This window comes from Salvia hispanica, chromosome 1, assembly GCF_023119035.1.
Source record: "Salvia hispanica cultivar TCC Black 2014 chromosome 1, UniMelb_Shisp_WGS_1.0, whole genome shotgun sequence".
Taxonomy (NCBI): Eukaryota; Viridiplantae; Streptophyta; class Magnoliopsida; order Lamiales; family Lamiaceae; genus Salvia; species Salvia hispanica.
The window spans coordinates 8,138,347-8,162,348 of NC_062965.1; the positions used below are offsets into that span (position 1 = coordinate 8,138,347).

The window sequence follows — 24,002 nt, forward strand, 5'->3', positions numbered from 1 at the left end:
CAACATATTTCTTCTCACTTACTTTTCTCTCTCTCTTACTTGATTAATCTACTTTTCCCTCTTTTCTACTTTAGTACTCCCTCCGTTTCTTCATAGTTGAGGCGGAACTTTTCGGCACGGAGTTTTAGAAATGAATGTTGGGTATGTTAAAAAAATAGATAAAAAAGTAAGAGAGAATAAAGTATAAAGTCAATAAAGTAGAAAGAATAAAGTACGAGAGAGTAAAGTAAGAAATGGGAAAAAGTTACCATATAAGGAAACGACTCAACTATGAAGAAACTTCCCGAAATGGTAAAATGACTCAACTATGAAGAAACGGAGGGAGTATTTTTTATTTACATTACACAATATTTTCTTAATTTTCGTGCCGAAAAGAAATGTGTCCTCTACTATGGAATGGTGGGAGTAATATTGAATGAGATATGCATAGTAGATACTGAATTGTAGAGAGCAGTAACTTATTGCACCATGATTTATTTTATTTATTTATTTGGTTTAACCACAGGTGTACTGAACCCGCCTTTTGGCGGAATCCGACTAATCCTGCTCGATCGGGCTTGCGGATTAAGGCCGAAAGTCTCACAGCGGGTGGCAGGGTTTGAACCGTGACCTCAAGGTCACCACAGCTCCACGCTGCCAACTGCATTCCGACCCATTGGTTGCACCATGATTTATTAATTAACTAATCTATTGGTTAGGTTAGGTTAGGATTGTTGTCATGCCATAACACAACTCATGAAAAACCTAAGGCGCTATAAATATGTCTCTGGAGTGCTTCATTTCAGAAGCAAGAACAAGACAATTAAGAGAGAGAGAACTAGAGAAGGATATGATGGCATTGGCAAAAAATTTGGGTGTGGTGGAAAATGGGTGCTGCAACAAAGGACCAGGTTATGCTTCTCCGCTTCAAGCCATGTCTGGCCCCAACGAAACCTTAATCTACGTTACTTGCATTTATACTGGTAATATTTCTACTTATTTTCCATTCAATTTCTTAGTCTTTACTTTGTTGCTGCCTTTTTTACTTCTTGCTGCATTTTTTTTACGTTAACAGGAACTGGAAGAGAGAAGCCAGATTACCTTGCTACTGTGGATATTGATCCGAATTCGCCAACGTATTCTAAAGTCATTCATCGACTACCCATGCCTTACCTTGGAGACGAACTGCACCACTCTGGATGGAATGCTTGCAGCTCTTGCCATGGAGATCCATCAGCTGCTAGACGCTTTCTTATTCTCCCTTCGTTATTGTAAGTAGGCCTATTTTTCACCTTATGCTAATCATGTATAAGGAATGGATTGTTTAAGTTGCTTATTTATAGCAATATTCATGAGTCTTTCACATGTCTATGATCTTTATAGGAAATTATTTGATACTATTATTAACTCCTATCTATTTCTCAGGTCTGGGCGCATATATGCCGTTGATACTCAAAAGGATCTGAGGGCTCCATCTTTGCATAAGGTCATTGATCCCAAGGAAATAATTGAGAAGACGGGGCTGGCATATCCTCACACAGCTCATTGTCTTGCGTCTGGTGAAATCATGGTGTCGTGTCTTGGAGATGGAGATGGAAATGCTCAAGGAAATGGATTTCTACTCCTGGACTCCGACTTTAATGTCAAAGGAAGGTAGACATCTGCTCTCATGGATTATTTAGAAATATTGTAATCCGTTGTTCGCCTTGTCATGTCATGTCTTTGAGTGGTGACCTTACCTCTGGAACGCGACCTTAATAAATGTTTGCGGCAGGTGGGAGAAACCAGGGCACAACCCCCTTTATGGCTATGATTTCTGGTACCAGCCTCGACACAAGACCATGATCAGCACAGCATCTGGAGCTCCAGCAACTTTTACGAAAGGTTTCAAATTTGAGGATGTTTTTGAAGGTCTATACGGGAGACAATTGCACGTCTACAGCTGGCCGGGAGGAGAGCTTAAACAGATATTGGATCTTGGAAATACTGGTCTCCTACCTTTGGAGGTTAGTGGTAGTTGTAGTAGTTGCTATAACTTGTTACATGGGTTTATTTGGCTGTTTGGTCGATAAGATGAGGCTCATGTTAGGCACTTATAGCCATCTAAGTATTTCTAACATGCCTACCAAACAGCTACTTAAGTATTTCTAATGATCTATCCACAGATACGATTCATGCATGATCCAGCCAAAGACACGGGCTTCGCGGCATGTGCTTTTGCAAGCAATATTGTAAGGTTTTTTAAGAAGCCGGATGAGACTTGGGGACACGAGGTAGCAATATCAGTGAAGCCACTCAAGGTGCAGAACTGGATTCAACGAGAGATGCCTGGGCTTATAACTTACTTCTTGATATCGCTCGATGATCGCTTCCTCTACCTTTCCAATTGGTTCCATGGCGACATAAGACAGTACAACGTTGAAGATCCTGCAAATCCGCGTTTGGTAGGCCAGGTTTGGGTCGGAGGCATAATCAAGAAAGGAAGTCCTGTTGTGGCGGAGGCGGAAGATGGCACAACTTACCAAACCCAACTACCTCAAGTCCAGGTACGCCTCTTTTGCTTATCAACGAAGTGTGTCAATGAATTGTTCCGGTGTGATCATGTAATGTTGTGCTTTATTTACCATCATGTCCAACTCGAGCTTTATTTATATAGTTAAAATAGCTAATTCAACTGAGCTTTTACGTTCTGTAGCGTTATTGCTGATTGAAGTGTAGTAGAACTTCTACTACACTTCAATTAGTAATAACACTATACGAGCTTTTATCGAGTTGAGACCCAAGCAATTCACAATTTTTCAATAATATATTGACTTCAGGGTAACCAACTAAGTGGAGGACCGCAGATGTTACAGCTGAGTTTGGACGGGAAGCGCCTTTATGTTACAAACTCGATGTTCAGTACTTGGGACCGTCAGTTTTATCCGGAGATGGTGGAGAAAGGCAGTCACATGCTCCAGATTGATGTTGACACAGAGACGGGAGGTCTAGAGATCAACCCTAGGTTCTTTGTGGACTTTGGAGCTGAGCCGGATGGCCCGTCCCTCGCCCACGAGATGAGGTATCCTGGTGGGGATTGCACTTCCGACATCTGGATGTAAAATTTCTTTTCTGGACATGGTTATAATAATGGTTGCAGCAGCCAAACGTGATTTGGATTGTATATAGATCATAAAGTTCAACCATATATATCGTAGTAGTATGTTATTGATGCAACTTTATTTAGTTATAGAGTGTAATTTGATCATCTTCATGGTTTGTAACAGAAAATTGTCGACATGGGACATTAATAGTAATATTAGTGTAAGAAATATTATAGTAATACTTACCCCCTCTATTCTAAGTAAGAGAGATATTTCATTTTGCGCCTTCATTTAAAAAAATAATTATAAATAGTTAAAGTGGAAAAAAAAAAAGTAAAGTAAGAGATAGAATATTATAGATAAAATTTTGTTGAAAAAGGAGTCCGCAACAAAACCAAACCTGGTTTCTTAATAATCAATTCAGATCAACTCCTTTTTCGTTCTTTATTTCTTTTCTTTTTCTTTTTCTTTTTTTATATAATAATTATCGCCAGCATTGCTTCGGTAGTCTACCAATTGTCAATGATTACTTTTATTTCAAACTGTATGCCAATTGCCAAACCCATGCAACGCAATGTCACATAAACGATAAACCAAACTTACTTTTTTAATCCTACTATACTTTTTATATCTGTACTGCATGTTACCCCACTGGTTTTATATTCAATTTTCACACCTTTAAAAAAATACATTTAAAGTTTTCTAATACAATCCCAATTAAAAAATTGATACTTTTTGGAATAGAGCTATTTACAAGTCAGGTGAGAAAAGAATAAATTAAATGCAGCATGCAAAAAACAACATTTCAAGATACAGCAAAATACAGCATGCAAAACAGACTCAAAATCAACCTCTATCCATTTTCTCCAGCCATCCTTGTTTTTCATCCAATTTCTCCCGCCTTCAATCTTTCTGTGTCATCTACTGTCCGTGGAGCTATTTGTGTCCGAAAATCCAGTAGGTTTCGAGGGGATAGTCGACTGCGTCTGGCTGTAGGAGAAATCATCGAACATTCTAGAAGTGCCTTCATTGGCTTGCCATCTCTGGAGGACTTGATGGAGGCCCATACGAAGGTTGACGCCATCACCCTCGCTCTCTGTGGCAATAGAGGGTTTCCACTGCTCCACGAGAGGTCCCAGGATGTTCACTGCATGCCCCATGTCGGGCCTTTGGAACGCTCACGAGCAGTGCAGTGGCCAGCCAACTCCGCAACCTTGCATATGCTTTCATAAGTTTCGTCGTCTGGCTGGAGATTCTGGTCGATGGACTTCCGGAGATTTTCTTTACCGATTAGGACCCTGCGGAACCATGTCACCAGTTGGGACTTCTCATTCGGCATCTTTTCTTCTAGGGCTTTTCGACCAGCTAAAATCTCCATTAACACAACCCCAAAGGCGTAGACATCAACTTTTGTTGTCACTCTCCCAGTTGCTGAAAGAGAGTTCGAAATTAAAATGTTACCAAGATTCAGCTTAGGAAGAGAGCTATTTCAATAGCATTCGGGATATTACAGCATGCGTAAGATGATGAGTCGTTATGCCTAGACGAAGAACACTAACTAGAGCATAAAATCTCAACCGCCTTAAAGTTTGAAGTCAACCATATGTAGAACATAATGTTATTGAAGTATAAACTAACATCAACCTAAGCTTAGAATGTGCAGGAAGTGATGCTAAACGTTACTATCACGGCTGCGAAGAATTTATAATCAACATTACCATTAAACAGAGATATAAACATCAAAGAAACAGCAGAGAGAACACATACCAGCATATTCAGGTGCAAGATAGCCGAATGTTCCAGCCAACTTCGTCTCAACAGAATATTTCCCATCAGACGCACTTCTCACCAATCCAAAATCTGCCACCTTAGCTCTCATGTCATCAGACAGGAGTATATTTGATGGCTTCAAATCTCTGTGAATGAAACTCTGCTGCGCCAAGCTGTGCAGATACTCGACTCCTCTGGCCACATCCAACGCTATTGTAACCCGCTGTTTCCAGGTCAGAAATTGATAGCCATGTTTCTCCCATTCAAACAAATGCTGGCCTAAATGCCCCTGCGGCATGTACTCATACACCAAGAGCTTCTCGTGGCCATTGATACAGTAACCTAACAGCGCGACCAGATGTCTGTGACGAACTTTGGTTAGGACTGCGATTTCTGCCTGAAACTCCTTCATGCCTTTCGTACCCATATCATTGGACTTCATCCTCTTGACTGCAATCTTGGTCCCATCGTGCAACTCACCCATGTACACGACCCCAAACCCTCCTTTACCCAATATATTCTCTTCACTGAAATTGTCAGTCACTTGCCTAAGATTCTGAATCGAGAAGGCAATGTTGCCACCCTCAAGAACGGGCATCTTGCTATGATCGCCACTGTTCTGGCTCATGGTCTCATTCGAGACACCAGCATTTCTATTCACTCCATTCCTCGTCGCCATCTCCTTTTCCTGCTTAGACCTCTCAATCCCCCTTAACCTCTTATCCCGTCCCTTCAAATAGCATTTATAAGACACAAACAACACAATTCCAACAAACACTAAAACAGCTATAACCACACCAACTACCATACCAACCGAAGAAGACTTGTTCGACGATCCAGAGCTCCCATCCAACTGGCTTGGACCACCACCACGACTATCACTCTTACCAAGGAAAGCATTTCCAGCATATGTAAAACTCACATTACGAGGAAAGGTCAAAATTGGGCCCATTAAATTATTATTCGACACATCCAACGTCTGAAGCTGTTTCAAGGTAGTCAAGACAGCAGGGATCCCACCGGTGAGCCTGTTATCACTCAACACCAAAGTCCTCAGCGAAGTGAGATTCGCAAACGCAGGCGATATAGTGCCCGTGAATCCCTGCTTCCCCATGTTCACAACCGTCACATTCCCCCCTTGCGAATCACAGAGGATGAATTGCCAATCTTGGCAAGCATCGTTCCCTTTCCACTCCTCCGCTATCGCCACGGGATACCCAAGAGAACTCGCGACGTCAAGAAGCGTGCTGACCTGCGGATCACACGGCCCGGGATGATCCAAACAGAAGCTATTAGTATCAGCCCCTAAATTAGTTTGAACACTATCCGGAAACTCAGGGAAACGCCCCTGTAGCTTGTTGTTTTGCAATGTAACGTTAAGAAGAGCGGGCAAATTGATCAAAGAAGGCGGCACTAATCCAGTTAACATATTATCCCTCAATTGCAGATCAAATAGATTTGTGCATTTCGATAAATCAGGAATTCCGCCGGTAAATGCGTTAGCGTGCAGCCAAACCTGAACCAGCTGAGGCATATCGGAGAGCACATCGATTGTTCCAGATAACCCTAGCTCCTGATTGTTGAGCCACAGATTCCGAATTTCCGATCCGGAGAAAGATTCCGGCAGAGATCCGGTCAAGTTGTTGTAGGAAAGTCTCAAATCCTGCAGATTAAGCAAAGAATTGAAAATGTCTGGAATGGCGCCGTTAATGCTGGCATTGCTGGCGTAAAAATCTACAAGATTTGAACTATCGGAGAGGTAAGCGGGGAATTGCCAGGAAGCGAGATTGCTGTTGTCGTTTATGGTGAAAACCTGGAGATTGGTGAGGCCGGCGAGGAAGTTGTTGGGGAGGGAAGCGAAATTGTTGGTGTCGAGGAGTAATTGGTGGAGAGAGGTGATGTTTTGGAAGGAAGGGAGGGCGCCGGTGAGGGAGTTTTTCTGGAGTTGGAGGGATTGGAGGTGGGAGAGGGTGTTGATTTCGGGGGGGAGAGTGCCGGAGAGGGAGGCGGAGTTGAGGTTGATGGTGGTGACGAAGGAGTTGGTGGAGTCGCACAGGACGTTGTTCCAGGTGCAGAAGTGGGCGGAGGAGGACCAGCCGCGGGGGAGCGGGGAGAGGGAGGAGAGGAGCTTGGACATGGCGGCGGAATCATCGGCGGCGGAGGAGAGGAGGATGAGGCTGAGAAAGGCGAGGAGGAGGAAGAGGCGGAGGCGCGTGGCCATGGTGGTTGATGAACAAACTTGTGAGTGAAGTTTAGCGCCTATTTGTAATTTTGTTTACACTTCACAAATGAATATTCATAAATTCATAATTTACAAGCTTTATGAATCTACCTGTAATTGGTGCCACGAAATTGCAAATTGAATTAGAAATGAATTGTACTATTAAAATTCAATTCCAAAGTTTTTATTTGGTAGATAAAATATTTGATATATGAACTGAATTTGATGAAAATGTACACACATAATATACACTTATGTCTATACACACATTACGCACACTACAAGCAATGTGTATATTGTATTCTCTTCGTCCCATAATAGATGATACACTTGGTTAATGACACAGAATTTTAGAAAATGTAGTTTTATACTTTAAGTGAAGAGAGAAAATAGTATATTTATATTAATGTAAGAGAAATTTTTTTTCTAAAAAATAAAATGTGACATCTTTTGTGAGACAAATTAATGTGATCCTGTGGATTTAAGAAACATATGTTGTCTAGATTTGTTCTTACAAAAATACCCAACAATCCAAACAAGAAATATAACAATGAAAAGATGGGAAGAAGAAGAAGAAGAAGAAGAAGAAGAAGATAAGTGATTTATGTTAAAGCTCGGCAATAGATTAAGTGCAACCACAAGGGATTTTGAATAAATCTTCAATGTTGAAGATGGATGTTCAAAATATGAGTCTTTGTTCTTTCAAATAATGTTCAAAGCTATGGTAAAAACGCTAGACATGAGTATTTATACTAGGGTAAAAGTGCTAAAATAAAGAGCCACAAAGAGTTCAAAAATGCAAGTAGCGCAAAAAGCCTGGTTGGGCGTTTTTCCTCATGCAACAAGCCCGGTCGGGCAAACTCTTTGGAATTCGCAACCAAAAACAGTCAGAATCCCTGGTCGGGCGTTTTCTCTGGAATCATCCAATTACATTGTATTCGTCTTCGAAAAGGTTTCACGTGAGTATCTTGCACGCCCCAATCGGAGTCCGGATGAGAGAGTTATGGCCATTTAAACGAAAGTCGCGCCTTGAAGCGTGGATGACTCCAAAAGACATGTCCGGACGGGTCGCTTCTTTTCCCTCCTTCCACGAGGCCTTGAGCACCATTTTCAGCTTTCGATCGTCCCCTACTCGAGCACTCTCTTTGGCGGAGCTAATCCCACGGATGAATGTGCTTAAGGCTTCTTGCATCTTTCTTTGTCATTTCCCTCGTCATTGGTCAATGAATGTTCTCGGTGGGGTTGATCAAATGATGTGTGACTTGTGGATTCGCTTCACAAACAAAAAAAAAAGTGTAACATCTATTAGAGCATCTCCAACAAGGAAAGGTAAATGAAAGAGATATATCATCTATTTACCTTTTCAAATAGGGATGTCAATCAGCCCGGTCCAGCGGGTTTCGACCCACTCCTACTTGAGTTGCATGCTTATCGGGTTCTAAAATTTCGATCCTAACCCTAAACCTAAGGGTTTCGGGCTAGCCCAGCGAGCTAATCGAGTTTTTAAACAAATAATTAAAATTAACACTTACTTAACTTTTAAGAATCTTATATTTATATTCCATAATAAATTACTATATAAACAATAAAATATAAGTCAATCATATGAAAAAAGTACGGCATAATCTAAGATTGCATAACAAAAGATTAAGAGCTTGTTTGATAAGAAATATGGGTTATAAGAAGATTTGTATAGTAAGATAAAAATGCGGGCTTCGTGTCAAGATAAGCTCAAATAAGGATTTTTTTCGTTGTTGTTTGGAAGACAAGAAATGAGGCAGAAATGCTATCCGACTAAATTTGTGAGATACATATCCTTGTATTTTAAGGAAAAAACTGTGGGCTTAGATGGGCCATAGAGGGATAACACAGACTTACATGATAGGTTAAATATAATACCAAACACTTGGAAATAGTCATATAAGTATCTATATCTAGGCATTACTAATTTATCAAATAGGCCCTAAAGATAAACTGTTTAACCACAAGTTCGAAAAAAAAGTCCATGTTTCAAAATAAATCTAAATATTTGAATGACATTCTTCCAAATTGATAAACTCCGACACTTTAGCTTGATCATTAGCTTCCTCATCATCATCTTCAGAATCTTCATCTTCTATTAACAAAATTACTATATTATCATATAATATAGTTTGATAGTTTAGAATTTTATAACAAAAGTAAAATATTACCATTAGAATATCCATGCAACCAATAACGTGTGCAAATAAAAGCTTGCACTTTTTGGAGAAGGAGTCTATTTTGGTATTTGTTTAAGAGGTGTGCTTTAATTCTAAAGGAAGATTCGGATGCTACCGTTGTTATAGGAATACTAAGCACGTCACACGGCATCCTAGCAAGTACTCCAAAACGGGATGACTGCTCTTTACAATACTTAACCAAATCGATTTCAACATCTTCATCCATCGGGAGGTCTTCCAAATACACATCCAATATTGACTTTGTATCGGAAGTTAGACCTTTGTAACTCTTATATCCCTATAGCAATAATATTAAAATAATGTAAGTTAAAAAGATAAATAAAATTACTTTAAATACAAATATAAATACAAACAAATATTCAAAGAAAAAAAAGATTACTTAGCGCAAGTGCTTCTGGTTTCATTTTCAATGCTTTCCTTACTCCTCCTTCCATGAATTTAGACTCTCCAATTTCAGAATTAGAACTTCCACTAGATTGAGGAATTTTAATCAAAGATGCATCAACACCTTTTTTCTTGTAGCACAGAGTATACAATTTCATCTTTAACTTATTGACTTGTCCTGACTTGTAAGAGGATCAAGTGTTGGAGTAACAATACTCCACAAGTTTTAACTTCATTCTTGGATCAAACACGGCTCCCATAGAGAGAATGTCGCTATAATATTCTCAATATTTCTAGAACTTTGATTTCTTCAAAAGAGACATAGACCTTACCACTTCATCATCACTTCTAGAATTCATCTCCAACAATTGAGCAATATTCCATACTTCCATAATACTTCCATAAAATACAGGTTGGAAGTAGGATAGGATGAGCCAGAAAATAAAGTATGGCTCCAAGAATTCACTCATCACTTTTCCTCCTTCCCGCTCTTCCTCTGTTGGGCAATGCTTATAAGCTAAATCATCGTATTCAAGCATAGAAAAAACCCGTCAACATTTAATTCCATTGGCAAGCATCAAATACGTGGAATTCTAACGTGTAGTAAATTCAGCATCAACTTTTCGTGCACATTCCTTAAACTTGATCATTTTCGCTTCTGATGCTTTTACATATTTGATATTGGCTCTAATTTTATCTAAAGCATCACTAGCTACTTTCAACCCTTCTTGTACAATAAGATTCAGGATATGTGTACAACATCTCACATGAAAATATTCTCCATTACACAATAATGAGTTTTGCAACTAAAGTCGTGTTTTCAATCATTTCAACAAGGAATTATTAGCTGAAGCATTATCCAAAGTCAAAGAAAAGACTTTCCTATTTATGTTCCAATCACCAAAATGTTAGATATCTTTTGAGCTAATTCAGCTCCAAAATGAGGAGGAGGCATTGAACAAAATGCAACTATTTTGCTATTCATTTTACATTTTTCATCCACAAAATGTGCAGTCAAACAAATGTATCACGAATTAGTACAAGCAGTCCAAATACCAGAAGTCGAGCACAACATTCCAGGAGGATCATACAAATTCATCACATCCAAGGCATGCGTATTTCTCCAGATAATCCTTATAATCGGGTTCAAATACTTAAAAAAAAACTAGCAATTCGCTACATTCAACCCACTTTAATGGAAGATTATGTGCAACTGATACTTTAATCATCAATTCTCGTCATGTTTTTAGGTCTATTACATTATCCTTAACCTTTAATTTGCCTTCATGATTAAGAAGCATAGCACCCACATCTCCAAAATTCGGTTTCTTCTTACAAACCAACATATGGCGACTAAAAGTGGAAGTTCTCATTTTTTTACCTTCATATTTCCATCTTTGAAGACAATGATTGCACTTGACATCTTCCCATTTTTGTCGGATTCTTCATTTGACATCTGCCGCTCGGACTCGGCAAATGAGTACAGCGGCCTATCTGGACTAATCGTCAATTCCGCGATTTCTCACCCGAGCCGCTCGACATTGGTAGAATAGGCAAGTCCTCCGCTCCGACTCTTTGGACTGGGGCACCATTCGCCGAGCTTCGACGCGGTCTACTTGGTCTCGACAGAGTGGACAAGCGGCTCGCCTATTTTCCTCCCCTATTCCAGCAGCGGCGTTACCTGGACCGGGTGAGCTTAGGTGAGGTTCACTCGCCCTCTCGGTCCGCCTGTCTCCCTCTCCCAAGCCTTGTCCTCGCCTCTTCTTCGTGTCATAGCTCCCGGATTAGCACGGATAGATTCTCAAGCTTCTTCTTGGACATGGATCGTGTTGTTGGCCTCTCAAGCATCTTCAAAGGATTCGGCTTCCCTTGTTCCTCAAACCCGGCCTCCATGATAGTATCATCTCCCGTTCTTGGAAAGGATTTACTCTCAAATCCAACTCGTCTCCTAAAAATTCAAAGGGACTCAAATCAACAACATTAAAAGTACAACTAACGTTTTACTTACCTTGTAAGTCAGTTGCATAGGCTTTGTCATTCACGTGCTCTAGCACAAGGAAGGGACCATCCTCTCGTAGGGAAAGTTTCGACTTGGTCTTGTAGAGGAAGTAGATGAAGTGCACTCAAACCCAATCTTCAAGGCTAAAGACCATCTTCTTGCATCCTTTGTTCACCATTTAGGCCACTTGCTCGCCCTCTTTCGAATCCTCTTTACACTTGGACGTGCAAGTCTTGCACATACTTAATTTTCTCCTCCCCACCTACACCTACATCAAGCATGAAAAGCAATGGCAAGTCTACTGTTCGGGGCGCGTCTCTTCTCTCTCTTTAAACACTACAAAAAAAATGTCAGTTTATCGACGAAATTAGTGAGGAAATCCGTCGGTAAACTGACATTTTTTTGTAGTGAAAGCTGTATGTATGTGTCGTCGCGAGCTGCTCAAGTTGGGCAATCGACCTGATCAGGCCAGCCTATTTCTGCCTGTTTACCTGCAAAATGCGGGTTAGTGGATCCGGTAAAAGCTCAGGCTGATCAAGCTGAGTGGCTCCAACTCGAATGAGGAGAAGGGAAGAGCTAACAGGAGGTCGATCGAACAAAAACCTTAACCAACTAATACTAACTAACTAGTATATGGAAGTAAGTACCGATCCCACAGAGATGAGGCGTTGTGATATGTTTGTGTGATACGGCTTGGGGCTTGGCAGCTGCCACGCTTTACTTTGGGGGTGGGTTAAGTTTAGCTACGGGTTTGGAAAGAAAAAAACTAACTAAGCTAAACAACTAAACTACCTAATTGATCAACTCAGAAAACATTACTTATAAAAGAGAAACAGAATAAACGGGGTTGTCAGACCCTGCAAAAAGGTACGAAAAGTAAAACAACTTTAACAGAATCGTCTTCCTCAACAGATCAGCGTAAAGAAAACAGAGCAGCAACAGATCTGAAAAGTTGAAGAAGACGAAACAAAAGAAAACACACAAAACTTAAAATTACTCTTACGATCTAAGCTACGGCAACGTAAAAACAAGAACTACGACACTTACATGCAAATGAAACTAAAACACCTAGATCTAAACAAGGAAAGAAGACTCAAACAGAATACATCAAATCTAGGCTAAGACTCAACAGAAAACACGAAAGAGAAAACAGATCTAAAACACTAAAACAGAAAACGAACACGAAGCTAAGAAAACGAAAACAGAAACTAGATTAAACTAGAACAGAATAGTAAAGAGTCAATTACATGGAAATAAAACAGAACTAAACTAGGAAATTAGGAAATTGTTTCATCACCCTTTCTCGGAGTGGAATTACAGAACGAAAACGGAAATGTGCGAGAAACAGCAACAGAAATCAACTAACTACCAGCTATTCTAGACGGAACCAAGTGTGTGCAGGAGATTGAAAAGCGAGGAAACGAAGAAAACTTTGATTTCAGCTCTAGAAGAGAGCTAGAAATCCTACCTACTCTAAAGAGAACCCCCCTAAACTACTAAGCAAGAAATGAAAATGGGGGAACTCCCTTCTCTTGGTGTGCAAGGCTCATTCCTCTGGAATGATGTGATCTTCGGTTTCCGGCGAAATCTACACACATTTGGCTCAAAAAGGGTTGTTAGTTCACTGATTTCAGTGCAGTTTTGCTATAAAACACATGCATGAAACGGGCCTCATCATCTACCGTGGAAAAGTCCAACAGGGTAAGCGAGTTAAAACCATACGCAATCTCAAAGGGAGATAATTGAGTTGTAGAGTGCAAAGTTCTATTGTAGGCATACTAGGCTATGAGTAGACACTCCTTCCAATATATTTTGTTTTCAAAGACTAGAGCACGAAGGAGAGCACCTAGAGATCGGTTGGAAGTTAGCAACATAACCTTTGGAAAGTTCTCCAACAAAGATGTTAATTTTTGAGGCAGTACGATGTTGTGAACTGCATTAGGATTCACAACCCTAAACTGCATCTGTGTATTAAGTTGCTAACATGAAAGAAACTTCGTTCTTTGTTCCACATGGATCTTGGAAATCATAGTGGAATAAGTTTGAATATGACCAAATCGCAGAAACTAGGAAGTGTAGGAAACTTACCTTAAAGGAACATGAACAGTCATGCTCTTTGCTAAACTAGAAGTCAAGCAAACACCAGAAGGCTTTTCCATCCAATAAGGAAGAGTCACATTCAACTTTGATTCGTAAGTTGCACAAACTATCTGAAGAAAAGAGTATATTCTCTTTGTATGTTAGAAACCTGTCAAATTACTAAGGAAAACAAAATATGCAAAAATAATAGTGCATATGAGCTTATGTGATAACCCTCACTCCTGTAAATTTCTTACCCATTAGGTTATACACAACAAAAATTCAAGCCAAGCTAGAGCATTTCCCACTCCTATAAATCTCTTACTTATTAGGTTATGTACACAACAAAAATTCAAGCCAAGCTAGAGTAAAACACTCGCTTTAAGTTCTAATATATTCTCAACTTTTCACCGGGCTTGCTCCTTTCCAGAAAGAACAAACTAATAAACATTATTTTTTTGTAAAGCACTCACTCTCTTTCAAAGGTGAGTGAAACATCATCAAAAGCTTGAATGAATAATCCTGCAGATAGCATTGAGCAATTAGACATTGAACTTCAAAAATGTAATGGTTATTAAGTCCAACATAGGACAAATATATGCGAGTAACATGGGACGGAGTGAGTATTTCAAATGAATGAGTTTTATTAATTTTTATTTACAAAAATTGAATTAAATGGACACACAGATATTTTCTTCTTACCATTAAAATTACAGTATTGTTATATAATTGAAATGAGTGTTTTTCATATTTTAATCTGCAAAATTTGAAGTAAATTGATATGGATATTTCTTTTATACAATAAACACTATATAAGTGTTAGTATATTTTAAGTTCAATTTGAGCAACTTCAACTATTTATACTAAATTCAAACTTAAACAATAGTATTATCTAATTTTGTCTTTTTTATTCAAAAAATGGTTTTATTTTAGTTTAAACCTAAAAATGTGTATTATTTTTTCACTCAAAAAATAAAAATGAGATTAGTTTTGGAGTATCATTGGAGCTAATTGTCTATCCCATTTTAAGTTTTAGTGTACTATTGGAGATGGTCTTAAGGTTTATTCTGGTAATCTTAAAGTATGTTGAAGTCAAATTTTGAAGCTCCGAGATATAGTAGTACTTAATTATCATGCCCCGAGTTGAGAATTTTGGATACGCCACTAGCTAGCTGACATGTGTGTGTAGTGTATTTGTGTACAGTGTGTGCGCGTGTTGTTGTGTGTTATTGTTGTTGTTGCTGCTGCTGCAGCTGTGCTCGCGTGCATGTGTGTAGCTGTGTATGTGTAACTATTAACTATTTTTCGTGATTGTGGAAGATGTCTGAATCTTTTATTGAAGCTCAATTATTTAAGATTTTAATCAAGATGAAGATATATGTTAGATGATATTGAAGTTGAAGAATTACAACCTGCATCAAAAGAGGTAGTTATTGTTTCAAAGGATAAATTTAATTTCATCTTACCAATTGAAGCAGAAATCAGTTTTTGAATTAAAACATAATTGATCTAATTATTGTATTAATTGAACCAATTAAATTGAAGTAGAAATTGATTTTTTGGTTTGTATATTGAACCTGTAAATTAGTATAAAAACCAAAAGCTTATTCAAAAGTTGATGGATTGCCAGAAATCTAAAATCGATTTTTTTATCCGACTAGAGTTAGAGCATCTTTGATGGCACCCTTCCCACTAGGACTTCCCACACAAAATTCATGTCACGTCATCACTAGGACTTCTCATTTCACTAGGACTTCCCGCAATAAAATTAATAAATTCACAATTAAAATTAAAATTTACGGAATTAAAATTTCGACACGAGCCGTATTTATAGAGTTTTTTTTTTTTTTTAAATAAAAAATTAATTTTCGGTCGGACGTTCGACCTCGACGTCCTACCCACGCCACAGTGGCGGGCGTCAGGTAGGACGTGGGGCGGACGGGCGAGCCCATCCGACGGGCGTTGGGGACGGGCGTGGGCGCCCTTCTTCTTCACTACGGCGGACATCGGCGACGTCCTACCGCGACGTCCGTTATTGGAGACGCTCTTAGGAATCGGCCGAAGATGCTCTAACGCCGTTTTTTTTCGTTACCCAATTACAAAATTCACAATACCTAATTACAAAATACATAATGCATTTTTAATTTAATTATATCATAGTTTTACTGAAAAAATGTCATTAAAATGACAAAGATGCCCACGGATGAAGAATGAGATTTTATTTGCAACAAATCTGCCGCGATTTACAATCTCCACTCTTCTTTCTCCAACCAAAATGGCTGCTTCTTCTATGAGATTTATCTTCATTATCCTCACGTTTGTGACTGTTGGAATGATTTTCGGTAATCCCCAATTTAATTACAACATTCGGTCTCTCTCTCTCTCTCTCCTTTTTGAATAATTCAATATGGTTACCAGATCTTTATATGGGTGCCAATGTGATATGACTTCACATTTTTGTGAGCTCTACCCATATAATTGGTCATTTACTGAATGTTTAAAATTGTAAACTGATGCTAGGTTTTTCTGTTGTATTGGTAAACTATTACTATTTGCTAATCTACAATTTCTCGGATCCGAATGATTTCCGATTTATTTGGTCTACCATTGAAGTGATCAGATCGAAACAGTACTGATGTATCTATGATTTTCTATTTTTAGAGAGTAGAGTTGATCGTTTATTATTTAAATCAATTTGCGGCTTTATTTGATGAGTAGCATTTTGGGTATTTTTTTTGTAAGGATTACTATTCAAATCAGTTTCTTTGCATCTCATTTCTGTTTTTTAGTTTTACCCCTCACTATTGTTGCTGCAGTTTTCGCAAGTGACATTTTTCATTTGATGGTTCAGGAGCTTTGCTTCAGTTGGCATTTATTAGAAGGTTGGAGGAGTCATCTGGTATATTTTTGAACTCTCTGATTCATTTTCTGATCTTACTGAATAACTCACTAGACTCCTTGTACCCACCATGTTGTTTCTTTGATAATGTGACACCTTGATAGTGTCAAGTCGAATGCTGCTTTTTTTTTCAAGGAAGCAGCATGATTTCTCAATCCTCATGATCTGAGTTAGGCATTTCTTGTTCATCATCCTCTTCCATCAGTACTATGATCTGCATTTATTTGGAATTCTTCATTTTCCGATAGTGTATTTACTTATAATTTTGACCTTTTTGGACTGTGAAACTCACTTTTTGTAGAAAAGGTTAATTTTATATTTGTCTTTCCTGAAATATAGTTTGCATATCCAGATTGAAGGTTTTTGCATTTTCTTCAAATACTACATAAAGTAGCTTTTACTTGTAATAACTGGTGGTTTACTTTCATACTTGTTCTGCCATTTGTGTTATTGACTCATGAAAAATCAATGTCGAAGGATGCTTTTTTCTGTTGAAGAACTCTAGTTTTTCTGTTGAAGAACTCTAGTCATAGACTTAAATGTCTATCAATTAACCTTTTCTCAAAATCTTGTAGGGGCCAACTCTTCTTTGACAAGAATTCAACATCTGAATGGAGGTAGTCTTCAATTTACTAGATATCCTATTGTTACACACTTACACTAAGCTATGTTAACTAACACATCCTCAACATATGGTACTAGCTTGTATAGTAAAATTACCACTGGTAATGTTGTGTTTTCATTTATCAGGTATTTCATTTTGGGATGATAAAGAAGCTTCAGTTTTGCGTCTTGGATATGTATGTTGTTTGTTTCCAATTTTTTGTTAGTCATTTGTGCGCTCGAATAAATTAAACTGCCAAATGATGTACCATGGTGAATAAGTGCACCTATTCCTAATTATCTTTTACTACTTCGCGTGGAATTATCTTCTAGACAAAACCTGGTCTTTATGGAGCATACTAGATGTGCTTCCCCATTAAATGCACGATATACTTATTTATTGTATGACTTGTGCCCTACATCGTGTTCAGTTTCATCTGAATCTATTGACAGTGAAGACACTACAGGTCACAGTGCTTTGAAATCTCTTAAAACAAGTTTTAACTAGTCAATTTAGACAATTATAGAGGGTGTACTTTGCTGTGGTTGGACTGATTTCGGTGTTGAATACAGCTAACAAAGTAGCCTCTTTTGTTTTATCTTCATGGGGAAAATTCATTGATATAGACATAGAATCCAAAAACTAGCAGCAAGAATTTTCATGCAAAGTGGAGATGCAAAGAGAAAGGTGCTCAACCTTCTTAGACTGTCCAAAGAGACGTGTGCATATGAAGTCCTCTAAATGCCGTAGAACCTTTGCAAGTTATTCTTTCCTTCAAAAGTAATGAATAGTTATTGTGCATTCGAGATTTAACCAGTTAGTTCAAATCTTGTGAAAGCTCCAAGTTGTACCAACCTGGATATGCTTTACTAAACAAAAATTTGGCACTAAGAGGGAGAAAATCTAAGATGCTACATAATAATTTGAATTTTGCATAGACCTACCCAGGGTCAAAAGATTCTTGTATCTTATCTGCCAATCATCACTGATACGAATTTGTTTTTATATTAAACCTTCATTTGTCTTTTGCCAATAATTTACCACCTTGTAATGCAGGTAAAACCTGAAGTTGTTAGCTGGTCACCACGTATTATTGTGTTTCATAACTTCTTAAGTGCCGAGGTATGCTTATTACTTCATTTAGACAGCACTGATATTATATTCTAAAGAAGTTTAAAGAATTACTAATTAAAGAAATAAACAGGAATGTGCAAGGATTCTTAGAGACCTTTTCCCCAAGTGGGCATAAACCTATTCATTCATCTCCTGTTACTTGATATTGCTAACAAATTTACTCATGGAATTAGTGGTTGACAACAAAAGTATGTCTTGTTACCAGCAAATAAGTCTTCTCAGCAAAATAGGACTTTTTTTTATGTTCCTTCTATTTATTTTTTTTTCGAGCTGAGGGCTTCTTTCAATCAGTTTGTTGTAACTGTCTGATGTAATTTAGTTACTTTGTATTGCATATGCTTCTGTTACACATATTAGTTAGACCATTTTAGGTACCAATGATAATAGCAAGACTAGGCTCATCACTGTCTGTATAGAAAAACATAGTTCAATGGATTATTTTATGCTAACCCATCAACGAGAAAAAAGAACTTGCAGTTCAGAAATAAGATTTATCCAAGAAATCTATTGCACCTTGTGGATATTGTAAAACTGGAATATTTACAAATTCAATGTGGATCGATCGACTCCATGTCTCTTGTCTTTACAGGAGTGTGATTACCTCAGAGCCATTTCCAAACCTCGTCTAGAGGTTTCTACTGTAGTGGATGCAAGAACTGGAAAGGTGAGCTAGGTTAGTTCTAGCATTCTAATTGACAGTTTTGTTGATCAACCCTTCATTACACGGTCTTTGTTTTTTTTTTATCTGGGAGTAAAACCTTACGGTTATTGCAATTAGTGCATGTTGAAGCAGTTAGTTGTCTGTAACTCAGTTTAATGTAATGGTCAGAGTTTCTTTTGAATGATTTGTGGTATTCTGATCTGTACTGGGTGTAGTGAATATCTTTTGCTGTTTAGTCTGGATTGCAAATTGGTCATTTCTTGACATAGTTCCATTCTTATTGATGGATATAATTCCATATTTTGTTACATTTTCTTAGTTCACTTCTTCATAGTTAGAATTAGTATGGTCTGCTTGAGTTTTGTATACAGTATTCTAAGTCTGAGTTCAGATTTCTGTCTGTATTTTATTATTTTATATACTGTTTCAGGGTATAAAGAGTAAAGTTAGGACAAGCTCTGGAATGTTTCTAACAGCTGAAGAAAGGAAGTATCCAATGATACAGGTGACATGAAATTTTGCCTTCAGCCATCTTTGCCAACATCCGCTAGACGTTATCCTTGAGCTCTTTCTTTTCTTTCTTCTTTTCAAATTGAATTTTGTTTTTATCAGAGTAGAATTTTCACTAGAGGTTAGTTACTACTCCCTCTGTCCCACGTTACTTGAGTCATTTCTTTTTTTGCACTCGTTTTGAAAAAATAATAATTAAACTATGTGTATACTTTTTCAGTTTCTTAATCAAACACAGAACTGAGATTTTAATTTGAAGGCTAACATCTGCAGAAGCACAGGTATGAAAAGAATCAGTTTTACAGGCCACACCATGACTATTTCTCTGATACAGTAAGTCTGTCGTTCTGTGCACCAGTCAGTTTTGTTCTTCTAACCATTTCTTCCAGTTTAAATTTGTGGTTTTCATCAAAATATCCCATATTTATATATAACCAAGGTTCTTCTTGCAGTTCAATTTGAAGTACGGTGGTCAAAGAGTGGCAACCATACTCATGTATCTAAGCGACAATGTTGAGGGGGGAGAAACATACTTCCCAAAGGTGGTTTACTTGTTATGTATTTAAAAAAACCATAACTATCTCATATTATAGCTTTTTTCGGTGCAACTGCTGGTTTATGAATAATCTTAAGTGATGTGGGTCAGAAATAACATGTGTAGGGTTTATTTCCTGAGCGACGCTCAAACTTGAGAAGCTCAAACATGCAATATTATGCATACTGAAATTATCAAGCATTGAATGAACATTAGCTCAAGAAAGTAAGATCAAACAAACAACCAGTATCTCTTCACTGCATAACTCAGGAAAAATTTGTTTACTAATTCTGGAATGTACTTGAGGAGAAGCAAACTCAAAATTTGAGTTACTAATTGGAATCCGGACGGTATAATTTCTTCTTCTTCCAAATGTGTGGTTTAGATATTGGTGAGACTGAGATGAACATTCTTTTTGCTTTCACAAAGAATTGGAGATTTTTCTGATTTTAATAACAACTTGGAGCTTTACATGAAATACTGTAGGATTGATGTGTTTGTCATCCTGAGTTCCTGACATTACTATTAAGAACCTGAAGTTCATAACCTGCTTATGTGCTGTGGGATATCTGTAAATATAGTAAATCCTCTGAAGTTCAAGGTTAATTTTTTACACTGCCCCGAACTGTGTTCTAATCTTATCCGATCTTAGGCTGGATCTGGTGAGTGTAGCTGCGGGGGGAAGATGGCCAAAGGATTGTGTGTGAAGCCGAATAAGGGAGATGCTGTGCTATTCTGGAGCATGGTTTGTGACTTTGCTCCTTTATTTTAATTAGTGTCAATCTTTCCCCAATATTGATTAATGGTTAGTTAGTATGTGAAGTATTATGATATAAAAGGCCCCTCATAGGGTGCCTAGTGGTGGTGGCGTGGTGAATTTTGTGACTGTGAGGTCATAGATCCGAACCCCACCAACACCTCGATGTTGATATCATGTGCGCCTATGGCAGCAGCTGTGGATATTTTAAAAAAGGAAAAAAGCAATGGTCTGAGTATCTGTAAACGTTGAACTCGTCTCTTGAGCTGTGTTCTCAACAGACGGATTCAGCGCATGCCGAATAATTTAAATTAATAAAATTGATGTATGGTGTTGAATTGTGTGTCAGGGTCTTGATGGAAAATCAGATCCAAACAGCTTACATGGTGGATGTGAAGTACTATCAGGAGAGAAGTGGTCAGCCACAAAATGGATGAGACAAAGCGCTACTATCTAAAATTATGAGCATGAGTTGAGTAGGTACACAAGCCATGATAAGTGGATACTGTAAACATGTAACAAATGAAAAATTGCTGAGAGACAGAAGGGTTTTTAATTGCTTGACAACTCTTCTCCTTTGTGTGCAAGATTGTTGCCTCGGAGGAAAGGGGATTTTTGTTTGTTTGAGTGGTTTTCTACGTTTTTTCCCTTTCTTGTATTTTTATAGGTGTGTGTGTGTGTGTAGAGGGGGGGTGTAAACATATGATTGTGTATGATTTGTGTTAAGTTACTAATATTCTTATACTCCTATTTAAGAAAGTTTTAAGAAAAGCAATTGTTCAAGTATTTCATATACATATATTTTGTGATTTAAACACACTTATTTTTGTGGTGTTATGGTGCGAGATGTCAATCAGTTCGTGTGATATCGGTTAATTAATTATCACTATTTTGGGTTTAGTTCCTAGTTTTGAATGTGTTAGAATTGGTTATAACAAATGTTTAGAAACTGGATTGGTAAATGATCAGTGAAGTTATTTGTTCATGGTTCATTCAACTTATTTAAGCACTAATCAGGCCCAAATACTGTATATCAAAATATTGAAAATATTGTTGAATTTAAAATATAACTATTTTATAAAAAAATATAAGTAACTAATTTGTACAATCTTATAAAATAGATAGCTATTTATAGGAGGCAGCAATTTTTAGTCTGTGAACCGAGATATCAATTTTGGTCCTTCAAATTTGAAAATATGGTTGAAGGTCCGTTAAGGACATTGTTTCAAACTTTTGGATGAAAATACTCCCAAGCGCCCATAAAGGACATTTCAGATCTCTTTTCTTTATTTCCTCTTAAATTTTTTTCTTTCTTCCTTTTTTTTTTTCTTTATCTCATTTAATAAAGTGGCTCAAAATATTACTCCATCTGTCCTAAAAGAATATGCATTTTGGGTTCAATATGAGTTTTAATGCAAAATTGGTAAAGTAGAAAGAAAATAGTTTTTTCAAAATTAGAAAGTGCATATTCTTGTGGGACGGAAGGAATAAGAGACAAAATTAAATTATTTAATTAAAAAGAGAGAATAAATATACTGAAATGTGAGCTTGAAGATATTTTTGTTCAAAAAAATTTAAAATAGTAAAAAATAATTTAAACGATATTATATTAATGTTAAGAGCATCTCCAGTGGCGGCTAGCGGGCCGGCTAGCTGATTCCCGGGCGCTGGCTGGTCCGCTAACCGACCATTGGACCGGCCAGCGGCAAATCGGCTAGCCCACGCTGATTCGCGGGCGCTATCCGATTCGCTAGCCGGTCCGTTGGCCGCCATTGTAGGGTCCCAATCGGCTAGCGATCGACTAGGCCTTTTTTTTTTAATTTTCGAAACTCTATATATACGCGATTTTAACGTCATTTTCATTCGCACCACTTGTTTTAACGAGTTTCTCTCTTTCTGTACAAGAGCAATATCGCAAAATGAGTGATGCGGTTGGTAGCGGCGTGGGTGGTAGTGGTGATGATGCTGAGGAGTTCAACCGGCGATTTAACGAAGAGTTGGCGGCCTATACGTCCCGCGAGATAAATCGGCTAATACAAAGGGCCTTGCAGCTGCAGCAGCCGGTGGTACCTCGACTCATTGTTCACTGCCGAAATGTGGTTGATCGGGATCACGTCGCTGCACATCAGCGGCTATATGACGACTACTTCGCTCCGGAGCCGCGGTTTGGGGCCAACCATTTCACGCGGCGTTTTAGGATGAGTAGGCCACTGTTTATGCGTATCGTTGACGCTTTAGAGCGTCGATATCTGTGTTTCCGATTCAGGTACGATGCGGCTGGCAGACCCGGCCATACACCTATACAAAAGTGCACTGCGGCAATCAGGCAGTTGTCCTACGGAGGCTTGGCAGACATGTTGGATGAGTAGCTCCACATCGGTGAGACGACTGCCCTGGATTAACTGAAGTATTTCTGTTAGGGCGTCATTGAAATATTCCGTGAGCAGTATCTTCGAAGCCCTACCCCCAAAGACTGTCAGGATCTGATGTAGATGCACGGAGAGAAGCATGGGTTCCCGGGGATGTTGGGCAGCATAGACTGTATGCATTGGGTGTAGAAGAACTGTCCCATCGCCTGGAAAGGGTTCTACACACGGCTACAAGGGAAAGAATCCTGCGATGATTCTCGAGGCCGTAGCTGATTACCGGCTATGGATTTGGCATGCGTATTTTGGGGTAGTCGGGTCGAACAACGACCGCAACGTCTTCAACTCGTCGCCCCTTTTCAACGAGCAGTGTCAGAGCGTCGGTCCGGCCATCGCTTTGTCGCCAACGACAACCAGCATGATATGAGCTACTACTTGGCGGACGGGATATACCCTAGGTGGCCCGTCTTTGTTAAGACGACCAGATACGTAGCTGATGAAAGAAAGGCTACTTTGTGGAACAAGCAGGAGTCGGCGCGCAAGGACGTGGAGCGGGCATTTGGTGTGCTCCGGTCTCGATGGGCGGCAGTTAGGGGTTCAACGCGTTTGTGGCATGTCGATCTGCATTGCTGATATAATGTACGCCTGTATTATCATGCACAACATGATAGTCGAAGTTGAAGGTGTACAACTGACTAGTTGGACCAATGACGATACTGATGCAGCTGGTCCAAGCCACAGCGTGGCCACCCCCAACGTACGAATGGGGGTACCTCACGATGAAGCCGACCGCCTCTAG

General features: G+C 38.7%; 3 protein-coding genes across 3 annotated transcripts; 2 read left to right on the top strand and 1 right to left on the bottom strand.

The window, feature by feature from the left end:
- Window positions 1-802: 802 nt before the first annotated feature.
- On the top strand, window positions 803-3,303 carry LOC125215706 (selenium-binding protein 1-like). The gene is made up of 6 exons (XM_048117221.1): window positions 803-962; window positions 1,055-1,250; window positions 1,405-1,632; window positions 1,754-1,985; window positions 2,145-2,525; window positions 2,799-3,303. Exons 1-6 carry the CDS (start codon window positions 830-832, stop codon window positions 3,078-3,080), a joined length of 1,452 nt encoding a protein of 483 aa, XP_047973178.1. The 5' UTR covers window positions 803-829; the 3' UTR covers window positions 3,081-3,303.
- Window positions 3,304-3,811: 508 nt separating this feature from the next.
- LOC125202028 (receptor-like kinase TMK4) lies at window positions 3,812-7,053 on the bottom strand. Its single transcript, XM_048100340.1, is given in 3 exon segments — window positions 3,812-4,239; window positions 4,242-4,493; window positions 4,830-7,053. Coding segments are annotated over 3 exon segments (2,736 nt in total). The 3' UTR covers window positions 3,812-3,979.
- An 8,921-nt stretch (window positions 7,054-15,974) lies between these two features.
- Window positions 15,975-21,612, top strand: LOC125211074 (prolyl 4-hydroxylase 1). Its single transcript, XM_048110762.1, is given in 12 exon segments — window positions 15,975-16,079; window positions 16,589-16,636; window positions 17,212-17,253; window positions 17,387-17,436; window positions 18,297-18,362; window positions 18,964-19,038; window positions 19,466-19,555; window positions 19,667-19,692; window positions 19,791-19,878; window positions 19,998-20,087; window positions 20,733-20,825; window positions 21,187-21,612. Coding segments are annotated over 12 exon segments (843 nt in total). The 5' UTR covers window positions 15,975-16,012; the 3' UTR covers window positions 21,295-21,612.
- Window positions 21,613-24,002: the final 2,390 nt, after the last annotated feature.